Below are 12,762 nucleotides of genomic sequence, written 5' to 3' on the forward strand. Positions count from 1 at the left end.
TATGACTTCTTACAGCTAAAAAGCATTCAATGTATAGTTTACATAAAGGTTTCAATTCTTATGACTAGTTACTTGCTTCCTTGTAAAAATGTAAAGGCAACACCTACCAAACTAAGTGTCCTCAAGCAAAAACATACATTACCTGCCCTCCTGGAGGTGAGGTGTATGTGAGGAAGACAGTGGATGTTTTGGATTCAAAATGCAGGTTGCTAGGGAAAACATGGCTCACCTTTTTTTTGTTTTTGTTTTTTTTGACGTGACGGGATTCCACACCCCAACACTTGCATGTGACTAAACTGAAAACTTCAGGCTTTTCCGGTTTTGTCTGGCAAAGGTTTAAACTGTCAAGTAAGAGAAATCCCCTTGGATCTATGAAAACCCACTCAGTTCTCGATTCAGCTGGCCATCCCATACAGAATTAAAAACATAGAACGGTTTTTCAATATAAAAACAGGAAAGGAAAGATGAACTTGAATTTTTTTTATTTCATTTTTTGTTGTGGTTCCCTTGAGGTCCCATTCCAACTATATTTTTATTTATTTTAAAATTGCCTTCAGTGGTCATTTAGTAATAGTTATGCCGTTTTTAGCCAAAACAAAAACAACTGTGATGTATTTTAGGACATAGTTTCTGCAAAGAAGCTGTAGTTTATTAAAATTCTCCTCTGAGTTGTGGACGGGACTGTTGGCGTGGAAGTAATCCTTCTCTAATATCCCATCATCCCTTAGTTTACACTCTCACCCGCTACCTTACAGCCCCTCACAACCCAAAGCTCACATTAGTGGCGTATAAAAAACAGCGAGCAATATTGAAGCGATCCAGCCGTAGAGCTTTGTGCACTATACCAGCTCAGACAAGCAAAATGAAGGCGTATATGAATCTTTTTGTCTGCAAGTGGAGCGGAGCAAGGAGACTTTATTTTTCTGGAATTATGGAAAGAAAATTAAGCTTAAAATTATATTTCTGAGTATTCAAATCATTGTGAATGAGGAGCAGATGAAAAAATGGTTGAAAAAGAGCTTATGTGTCAGAAAATATGCTGGGTGGGCCACAAGCTCCCTGCTAAGAGCTCTCAGCAACGGGGAGGGGTTGCTCCACGTATATGGTCCTGCCCACAATTCAGAGGCAAACTTCTAATGAACTACCGCCGCTCTACAGAAACTATGTCCTAGAAAATGACTCAGTTTGATGTTTTTTATTTAGGCTAAAAACAGCATAGTCATAATTAAAGGACCACTGAGAACACTTTTAAAATAGATCAATGGATGATCATGGAGGGCGGCTCCGCTGCCGAACACTGGCGCCAACTTCCCACCAGAGTGCCCAAGGACACTTCAACACATGGGCGTGCAAGGCGGGAATCGAACCTGCAATCTTATGATCATGGGTCGACCGCCCTACCGCTGCACCACGGCCGCCCTTGATAGGCAGAGTCTGCAGGGGTTCTGACACATCTCCTGAGTTTGAGCAGTTCACCTGCAGTCAGTATCCTCGATCTGCTCTCAGCCCACTATGGCAGCAGCTCATCCAGGCGACAGTTAAATTAACAGGCACTTGTGAGTGTTGTGATGTAATGTCCCACACCACGTTCACATCACGTTACCATGGCAACAAGACAGAAAATCGACTTGGCTTTTTTCATCTGTGCGACTTAGGGAAAACCCAGCCGGAGAACTGAATACTTCTTTTTAAAGGGAAGGCAGCACAATTATCATTGTAAAAATTTTCCGTCATTTTTTTTGTCCTTTACCTGTGAAAATGTCACCGCTATCAAGAGTTAAGTCCACTCTGTTTTTCTGCAGGATGTCTTCTATGATTCGTTTGGAGCGGTGGTACTGCTGAGTGGCAAGCAGCCAGCGCAGTGACTCAGGGAAGATCCTGGAAAAAAGATGGGGGATATCCCCGTTAATATGACAAGAAAAATGAATCAGGATGAAAAGAACCTCGAGCTCTTCTGTTGAAAGAATGATTGAATCACACTCAGTAGGGTTGACCGTGCTGCAGTAAATATCCCTTTCTCAACCAGTATGCCGTTTAAATTCCCCCTTTCTAGAAATGCAGAGAGGAAAGCTGCAAATGAAGGGTTATAGGATGGAATAATAGATGGCCTCCTGGGGAGAAATGAGGGAAAGTGAAGTGCTGCACACAAACTACATGCTGGTGGTTCTGGCTCAGATAGTGTTACTGCTGTGTCTGTTTTCATCCGATATCCTCCATTACCTGCTGTTTGCATTACCCCAGGAGTGTTAAACAAAAGATTGTGAGGAGTTTTGTATCTGCTCGATGACAGGTTTCAGATCTAAATGATACATTTTGAGTAAAACCTGCCTTGCTTAAAAAAAAACATTGCATGCTTTGGCATTACAAATTTGACTTGTCTTTCCAATTTTGAGAAAAAATTATTTGTTTTGAGAATGTCTTCTCCTGTTATCCATAAATGCCTTTTTTGTACAATTTTTCTGTACAAAAGAAACATGAAGGTGACTTGGGAGAGAGTAAAACTTGATCTTAAAAACTATACGTTTTCATAACTGCAGAGTTGGTGTCTAAATCAAACACAGCCAATACGGACACAAATTCAATTAATTTCGCAATCATTTATTTTGTTTAAAGTCTATTAGTAAAACCAGTTTTGTTTGGTTAAAAATAGCTACTTTTGCACAACAATTGAAACTGAAGCACAGTAGTATATTCATAGATAAACTGTTAGTCCTACTGCACAAACCAGTAAAAACTGTTTTACTTTTGCTTGAAAAAAATAGAAGAATTTACATTAATGGAAAATCAATTTATTGCTAAAGCATTTGCATATTTTATCGGCATTAAATGGACAGAAATAAGGTTGACTTTACCGTGTGAAATCTTAAAATAATGTTTTGTTTTTAATAAGCAAATTCCTGACATTTAGGAAATGTATGCAACTTTCAGCTCCAACCTCACAATCAGATTGAAACTTTGATTTTATGGAAAAGTCAGAATGAAATGAAGCCTCACTTAAACGAGAGTAAAGAAGATGAGACGGTCAGGAAAGTTTAACACCAGCACTGAACTTTGTTCAGTCTTGTGCAAAACCCACCACTGAAGTGACATTTTCACTGGGTGACTGGCTTAAATGAACTGAAGTGAGCAGCTATGGATCACGATTATTTGATCAATAATCAACAGTGGTGGTTCAGTGAGTCACACTAACATGTGGTTGGGTAAATACGCTCTATGTTGTCAATAGCAATAGAAAGAAAAACTGAAGAGTCATCCAACTATTGCACATGGATGAAACAGGATGTTGCTGAGTCTGTGTCTTTCATTTCAAAAATTTCCACTTCTGCATCTTTTTACAAGTCATTAAAAAACCAACATAAATTATATATTTAGTAAAGCAGTTAGAGACTAAAGCTCTGAAGCAGCGATGGGTCTGTCGGTTAAAAGATTCAACTGTTGTGGGTTGTGGTTTACCTCAAAAACAAGTCTGACAGCAAAAAAAGGAACTTATTCAATAGTCTCTGGGTATTCAAGCTGTGTTATTTGTTCAGCCTTATAAACAATACATATGAGGCCTTATAAGCAATACATATGACACAGTGCTTCTAATCAAGAATGCTTTTATTTTGAAACTTTAGTTGTGTGTTAGCTTAAAAGATGAAAGCCAAACAAAATGGGGAAGTAAAACTGTTTTTTTGGCTTTGAATGCAACATATTCTTCCTCCTGGGGTTCCAAATTATTTTGTGACTTTTTATTTCTGACTTAGTTTCAGTTCAATAAATATTGAAGTGACAACTCAGCAAAATCCAAAGAAAAAAGAAGGTCAGCTGGTCAGCAGCTAGAATGAGAACATCCTGCTTTTAGATAGTGATGATTCAGGGTGGATAAATTACCACGATCACTCAAACGTCATAAACAGAACTAAAGATTTTAATTTAGAAAACTTGAAGCAAGAAAAAGCCAGCATAATTTTCTGCACGCTTGACTTTTATACACTGACTAAAGAAAGGCACTGGGGACGTTCTCCGCGTCTGAGAATTTTTTCCCTAACATTTGTGAAGCAACAGAAAGAATGTTAAATTACAGGTACAATCGACTGCAGAGATGCTGGATGAGCTACCGTTGTGCTATCCTATGGGGTCCAGATGACCCGACCCTTACATTGACATGTTATCCCTACCATGACAAAGTTGGATAAAGGTGAAGAGGATTTCATGTCATCCATGGACACCAGTGAAGATTACATAACATTGAAGAAAAAAGGTTCAGCACACTGTCTTGTGGGGTCTAGATGACCCCACTCCCAATTTTAAAGTGCTTAGGATAGCACAAGGGTTACCAAAGACACAACAGTCCAAGCAGATGAAAGCTAAATAAACAAAAATCAGGTCAATCAAAATGCTGAAACATGCAAGTCTACATTAGAGTTCTGTTGTTACATAAGCAGATTATTATTTTTGGGGGATTTAGCTTTACATAATTGTGCTTTTTTTTTTAATGACACTTTTCAAAGACAGTCTGTCAGACCACACGGGTCTTTTCTTACCAAATGTAGGACATCATTAGCAGCAGGGGACAGACGATGACAGCTTGAAGTACCTGCCAGTCTCGACAGAGGTACACCACAAAGGGCATGAGAAGTTGGCCACCCAACACCACAAAACTGGCGATCATGGTCATGGAAAATCGCCATTTTGGCGTGCACAGCTCAATCCCTGTAAGAAAAAGGACATCATCAATAAAATCCTACTTATGACCCGATTGTACATCCTTTTTAAACCTTGTTAAATTATCTTATTTTTATAAATTAGAACAAAAAATGTATTTCAAATGGTTTACATTCTTCGTGGCAAATTTCAATAAGATTATAAACTTTGGCAACACCTGGCATGGTTTAGTCCATGTAAAAAAAGGAACATGTTGAAATTTCCAACCTCTGTTTTGTTCATACAAGCACTCCAGATTAAGGGATGTATTGGGAATTCGCTTGGCACAAAGAGAGCCGAAGCTGATAAATCCATCACAAAAGAACACACCTGAAGCTAAAGCAGACAGGTCAGCACAAGGACTCTGACAAGATTCTAGTCTCAACAAGAGAGAGGAACCAACACTGTGCTCTTTTACCTCTGCCATTAAAAGTCACATTTAGAGGGGAGGCACATCATTGTTTTAGATGTTTGGTGTGATCATTGTCATTTTATATGCACATATATACAATAATCCAACAAACCACTGCATACTCAGTTGTGCTTTTTCGAGACAGAGGACGAATGAAAAACAGTAAGCAGCTGTGAGGCTGATCTAGCTAAAAAGAAGCTCCTTGTTCTCCTTTCTTTGCTTTCAGAATGGCAGCGATTCATTCAGCCGTCATTAGCATGCACGCCACACTAGCAGAGAGCAACCCCAGACAGCCCAGCCCTTCAGTAACTGCAGCACAGAGGACAAGTTTGCATCAAACAGCAACAAAAAATAAAAATAAAAAACACTTCCACAATGTCATTTTTTAATACAAATCTTTTGCTATTGTAAATAAATCACATTTTCTATTTCGTTCTTCTTTCTATTCAGTCCAACAGGTCTCCCCCGCTGCACAGGAACTCTGCAGATGGCCTTTCAGGATGATGAGGCCAGCATAATACAGTGGGTGTTGTCAACCCCACTTCATTCCAGTGGAATCTCAATTAGGATTTCCACCCCCCCCCCCAACCTCTCAACCCCCCACAACTGTGAACATGAATAATGCTTTGTGTACACACTATTGCAGCTGGAATGACAAAGCCAATGAGCGGAGAGCAGGGCGATGGGTGCAAAACCCGCTGAGTTTGAACCAACTAACCTCGAAGGCCGCTGCTCTGGGAAGCGATGGGAGAGAAAGTCTGTTGGGAATCCACGTGGGATTAAAAGGGATACAAGGGCTCTCCTTTGTTAAAAAAAAAAAAAGTTCATGTTCTGGTACAAATGCAATGACCTATAAAAACGTACTGATTAAGTGCAGAACATGACACTAGTGGTAGACAAGAGAAGTGGTAGAAGAGAAGAAACCTAAAAAAAACAATGATTTCCATCTACTATGAATCATGAAATCAAGCAACACCCGAGGAGTTTACATTATTTGCAGAGCGCCTGTACAGGCAGAACAATTCAACTTGACTGAACTAATGAATGAGGAGCAGAGGCAGTGAAAAAGAAGCCTGAGCTACTTACTCCTGGTGACCCTAATCCTCCCATCCTCCCACAACCCTCCCATTGTATCAGCAATCCCCAAATGCTCTGTCGCAGCCTCTGTTATGTTGACATAAATCTGCCAGGGACTAATCTGCTCCAACTAATTACCATTTCTAGGGAGACTCTGAATATAGCAAAAGTAGGAAATGTCAGCCGGAAAAATGAAAAAATAAAAAACGGATTTTGAAGAAATAGTGGGCCTAAATGTGACATCATCAACAATCAGGATAATAACGAATTAGTTAGGATGATAATCTTCAAAGAAGCTTTATTTCTTTTGCTGACTTAGCCAAAACAGATATTAGACACGCTCTCCAGTGCAGCACTTCAGGCTGGCGTGAAACACTCAGTGGGTTGACTTATCACCCAAGGCAGACGGTGCAGCCACTCCTTAGGCTAATATTAGGACCTGTTGGTCACATGACATCCGTGTGTTCCCAAGCCATAATATGTACGACTAATAAGCTGCACTTAAACTGATAAGAAACATGATTTGAGTAAGGAGGGGTTGGTAAGTTTAGGTACTACTTAGAATAATTCATATTTAATGACATAAAATATAAAAATATAAAAATTATTTGTTTTACAATTAGGACTTTTGGAAACACTGTTGGTGAAAATCTATCATTCTAAACTACGTCTGTGTCACATCCAAATAGAAAATTTCATTTCATGTCTTTTTATTAAATATTTATAAAATGTTTTACAGTTTTGATGGCATTTTTTTTTAAATATCTTTAATTTTGACCCAGGAGTTCCTTTCAATCAAAACAATGATGCAACTAGGTTTTTTTCTATCCTGCCATACTTTAAATTTCACAACTTGTTTTTTTCTTTTTTGCATGATTGAAAACAAAGTGGAGTTTTGTGATTTTGCAAACCTCTAAAGCAGGATGAGGGAAAGTATTTTGTTTTGGTTAAAGGCTAAATAAAATGTGACACAGAGACCCAGCTTTACTTTCTTTTGCTTGGAACATAATTTTGAAAAAAGAAGCTAAATAAATGTAAAGTACAAATACGTTAAAAGAAAGGGACATGTATGTATGTAAGTATGTATGTATGTATGTAAAAAACTAAATATTTTAATAGCAACATTTAGAAATGTATTACCCTCAGAAAGACAGAGCTAATTAGAAACATTTCTTATCCATTAAAATAATTATAGAATGAGGAAAAAGAAAAGTAAACAATGTTTTTCACATGATCTGCTCCTATTTTGTGTGCTTGAACACTGACATGGCCCATTTCAGCTTGAGACTCCATGTAGTGGTCTTCTAGAAGAGTGTCTGCCTAGAAACTAGAAGGTTGTGAGTTCAAATCTCAAAGTTGAGTCATACTAGAAAATAAAAAAGGGACCCAAAACCTCCCTGCTTGGCATTCAGCATTAAGGGGTTGGATTGGTTGAGCACAGCTCACTGCCACCATTAGATGGGAGAACAAATTTCCCACCCCCCAGGGGAGTGGGTGTGTGAAATTTAAAAATATAAATATTTACCATGAAGGCAAATAATAATGTGGTTTTCACAATACCATGAAACACGTTTTACCATTTTTCCAATACTGAAAATTAAAGTCCCACATTGATATTCAACGACTAGTACAGGTGCCAGTGGCAGCACTTCCAACACATTGTTAAAGTTCTACACCTCAAAGCAGAAATGCTTTCAGGCATGCAGAAAGCAGCTGATTACGTTTTTGCAGCGCTTCCTCTGAACAGCAGACCAGTGCTGCACCGTCAGCGAATAGCCTTTCCTCTGGTTAGGGTTCACTGAATCATAGTCTGTGTCTGGCTATCCCACTGACTGAAGAGCTGGAGGTCACTGTGAGGAGCAAAGACTGTGCCAAAGAAGAAATCATACACTTTATCACGGGTTGCTTCCTGCCACAAACATTTAGAAATGCTCTAAATGTAGAAATGCAGGGCACAATGCTCTTAAAATGTCCTTCAACATGCAGGATAATCAGTTAAGAGGCCCTGGAAGTTGGCCAAAGCACTAAAGGAGCATGATAACATGCTGAAAGGATGAATGGTCTTTGTCAATTTAAGACATGATACATTTGCCTCGCTTGTTAAATTGCATTTGTTTTCAGATTAGAAGTCTCTACAGTTGATGTACAATTGCTGCAGCGTATACTCCAGAGAGGGCTCTGCATGGATGATGTTTTCCTCTCTTATATTGTATAGTGGAGCTGTTCTAGCAAAAAAGAAAGTCTAAGGGTATTCCACACTTTTGCAAGTGCCAAAAAGAGGTTATTCACCTAAAATAGAGCCACACTTATTGATTAGTGTCTCATGTAGAAGACACCAGAATAGCAAACAGCTGCAAGTACCTACAGACGTTTTCCTCCCAACAAGCTTTATTCTGTTTGCATTAGACTATATGTACATCAGAACTATCCCTCCACTCACACCCAGTTTCTGTTAGTCTCTCGGGAAGTTTCCATCTGTACGCTGCGGCTGAGAGGCAACTGGGCTTTGAATAAGCTTTACTCAACACAATCTAAAAAAGATGAAACAACAGTTTTTTTGGGTTTTTTCTGTCACTTTCATCAGGAGAAAAGTGCAAGTGGCACATCTGTGAGAACATAGGGGGGGTATATGAACAATAACGACAAAAAAAAGGTCAAGCATTTCGGTTTTAAATAAGGAACTTACAAAAGTAAAATAATACATATGTGACAATGGGGAAGTTTGCTAAACCACAAATGTAAACTCTGCTAAAATCTTAACTATAATCTGCTAATCTAAATATAAATAAAATCATATTTGAACTTTTTTTTTTCAAAGAAAGCTGGAGCAGATTATAGAAGAAAATCAAGATGGGTGCTCCAATAAGTATAACTTTGCACACTTTTTTAGAAAATGGAACACCAATGCATTTATCATGCAACGAAATGATGCATTTCACATTAAAGTATGTTTCTTGTAAGGAAGATTCTATTGTTTTATTCTTCCACTTTTTCTGTGTTCCATGGTGACGTCAGTTATTCTTTTAATAAAACATTAGTAAACAAGTGCTGCACGGAATCTCATACATGTAACTGGATCTGCACTAGAATGTAACCAGCTGTGTAAACAATGATGAGCAAACGCAGCAGGAGTACAAAAGGAGTAACACTACATAAAATCCTAATCAACTCAATAGATGTCAGCAACCAATTAATTTACAAACATAAACTTATCACACTTTGTTTGCCCAACGTTTTTTTTAAATATTTTTTTCCGATTTTGCCTAAAAACGGCCTAATCATAATTAAATGACCAGTGGGAACACTTTGAAAATAAATCAAAAGATGATTGGAGTGGAGTTGTAAGGTTTCTTTTGCGCATTACATATTTGCTTGTACCTTTTGTGATGTAAACGAACCGCTTCAAATAATTTTAAAGTTGGTGACATATTTCCTTTAACGATTAAATCAAGTTTTCTATCAAATTGTATTGATGTAAAAAAAAAAAACTTTTTAATTTACCAACCAACAGTAGAATAATTGTTTAGGTTTAAGTGAAACTTTCATAGTTTTTCAGTCCCCATTGTCAGGTCCCACCCCCAGTTTGAAAAAATCAAAACCACTCCAGCAAACATTTGTGAAGCGGTTAGGTCTTTACAGCGTTTGGTTGCGTGTGATAACTTTTGTACCCTGAAGCATCACACACACAGACACCCGTCTGGAAAACACCGGTAGTTTGTCAGTCATCGTGCTGCTCCTCCCGCCTCGACATTCTTTTGCTTATCAGTAGTCTGCTTTGTTCTACTTTTTAAACAGTTTCTGTCAAACACATCAGTGAAACTCATTGAGAGTCAATTGATGAGTAATGTTAGGGTTTTTAAGCCAGTATAATGTGGGTGAAAGATTTTTAAAAAGGCAACATTCTATTTAACTGAGTTGTTTTCTACGATTCCAGAGGCTATGGACCACGTCCACAAAGCACAATCACTGTGTCTCCAGCTGATCACAAATTTCACACCCAAACACCTCGTGCAGTCAGCTAGCATGACTCAGCTGCCTGATGTGCAGCGTGTGTGTTTATTTTCTCTGTGCCCGTTTTCAGGGAGATTACTTTGCATGAGGCACAGGGATGCTCTGGTGCTTATGGGGCAAAAAAAAAAAAAAAAAAGAGCTCAGAGGGCTTCACAGAGCTTCTCTTTAACAGAAGTGATGCACCGCGATGCTGAAAGGTTTACCTCACAATAATGGTGCTGCTCTGTATAAATAGCAGCTGTGATCACATGACTTTATATAGCCATTAGCTGCTATAGTGTGGAGGTAATCAACCGCATTTCAGTAAATATACAGAAGAGCTTTAGATTGGTTACATATAGTTTGGTGCGCAGGTAATAGACATCTATAAAATCTGAATCAGTTTACAATCCAAAAATGTCTTTACGCGAACACATTTACACCACGCCTATGAAGGAAACTTGTTCAAGACTTCATAATTCATTAGATTTCCAATATGATGCCTTTTAAAAAAAAAAAAAAAGTCAAAAAATGTGAAGAGTAAAGAAGGTATCACCCTACAGGTATAGTGATCAAGTACAGATCAAGTGTAATTTGATGTGTCCCACTGATCTCTTGAAATGCTGGTTCACTATGACGTCCAGTCATGAAGACCCTCTCCTATACAAAAACGTGTTTTTGGTGTTTTTGACATGTTCTTGTGGAGGAGTTATATCAAGAAAAAAAATGGTATAATCATTTTTAAAACAGATCAATGATAATCGGAGTGGGTCTATAAAGGAGCATGAGTTGAGGATCATCTGATAGGTGATCTATGGTTCCGATCAGTTCAAACACTGTTGAGATGTGGCTTTCTTTAATAAATAGGGGGGATCATAGCGACAAAAGACAGTCATGTGGTCCACTGCGTCATGTGGTCCCAGTGTCAAGGCTTCAATGATATTTTAAGTTAGCAGCTCTTTCCAGCAGGGTGATTTTAAAGCTTGGAGCCGCTCTGCTGCAGTTTTGTCAATAGACAGAAACTAAAGGGCAAATATCATGTGATGGGGGCCACACCAGGCTAGAAATGAGGGTGAAGGTTCGACAATCCTTCAAGGTGTGCACCATGCATGAAAAACCTCATATCAAGTGCAATGTGACTCTGTTGTGGAAAGGAAAACAGCTTATTGTCATGTTTTAACTTGGTTTTGGACTGTTTTTCCCATTTTGTTTTTGTTCAGGTAGAAGACTAGACCTGGTAACTAAGAAAGTACGGCTCTGTTACTCAGCTGATTCCTCGTCGTAAGCTGCAGAACTCTTTTCAAGTATTTCAATCATTTAAAAAAATAGGCAAAACTTCCAGCTATCTAAAGCCATTTACAACACCTGTTACAAAAACTTTTAAAATGTTTATAAAAAATGAAAGAAAAATGAATCTATAGATAACTTTTTTATTTCATTGTTTTGTTTTTGTAATTTTACAACTTCTGTTTTCAAATTGAAAGAATACAACCTCAAGTAACCAGAAAATGCATATTATATATATTTTTCGGTTGTTTGTAGTCAAATGTTAATCAAACAATGAGTAACCTCCTTAAAAAAAATTTGCATTACAAACACAAGAAACCAGATACAAAGAGACCGAAAAAGATTTAAGTTCCAAATAGCGCGAGATGGCTTTGCATAATAAAATGCTCTATATTATTATTGCTAAACCAAAATAAAAAAAAAGTTTTCTAACTGAACCAAGTAGTTTTTTGCTTTCATAAGTACAGACAGACATAGAACCAAATTGATGATTTTGCTTAATTTTTTAATTTAAAGGCCAAGTTAAAATAAATCTGAATTTGCCTGATCAGACTTGAACATCAACTTTAACTAAATAATAACTACCGGTAAATATTTCTCGATGATGAATTTAAATGTCAGATAATCCTTTCAAATGTTTAGCTTTGAATTTGAAACTTTAGATACAATAGTCCCTTTTGTCAATTGAGTAAGACAAATAAGACAAGTTCTTAATCATATTATCCCAGTACAAAAAATACAACAAGTAAAAACACAAGTAATCCAGGCCTAAAGACCCCTATTAAAAGAATAATTGTCTTCTTTTCTGTCTTTCAAGAAAAATTATCTTGATAAGAAAGTTTTTCAATTGCAAAACAAAAACATGCCTTAGTGACTTTAATAACAATTATTGTTAAGACCGTTTTTCTTACCCCTTCTGCAATTTTTTTAAACTTATTTAAAGAAGATATGCATATGGGTTAAGAATTTTTGACTTATTTCTAAAAAAGCTTTCTTTTACGGTGAATAAAGAGCAAAAATGTCTTCTGCAGCCCGTTCACATCTCATGTTCTGACAGCCAGAGCTGCTGATTTTTTCAATCATACAAAGAAGCCTAGGAGAATGTATGTCAAGTTATATTTCTATGACCAACCCCCCCTCACCCCAAAAAAAAAACAACACAGGGGGTCCCTCGTTTTGTCATCATTTCAGCCTCTCTGGCCCCCACCCCCTCCGCTGCACTTCTCCAGCCATCCTCTGCAGTGGATACTCACTGTGGCCAGAGAGGCTTTTAAGGATCAATTGCAAAGAGCAGAATGTTCATCGCCTGT

The 12,762-nt window shown here is 37.8% G+C and overlaps 1 protein-coding gene across 1 annotated transcript in view; it reads right to left on the reverse strand.

The window, feature by feature from the left end:
* The window catches only part of LOC101165507 (solute carrier family 22 member 23), a 34,953-nt gene that overhangs the window by 11,699 nt on the left and 10,492 nt on the right, over window positions 1–12,762 (reverse strand). Inside the window, exons 4-5 of the mRNA XM_011486896.3 lie at window positions 4,527–4,695; window positions 1,751–1,878 (exon numbers count right to left, since the gene is read on the reverse strand). Coding sequence (XP_011485198.1) covers window positions 1,751–1,878; window positions 4,527–4,695 — 297 coding nt within the window. The remainder of the gene's footprint in view (window positions 1–1,750; window positions 1,879–4,526; window positions 4,696–12,762) is intronic.

The sequence above is a fragment of the Oryzias latipes genome, chromosome 17 (genome assembly GCF_002234675.1).
Source record: "Oryzias latipes chromosome 17, ASM223467v1".
Lineage (NCBI taxonomy): Eukaryota > Metazoa > Chordata > Actinopteri > Beloniformes > Adrianichthyidae > Oryzias > Oryzias latipes.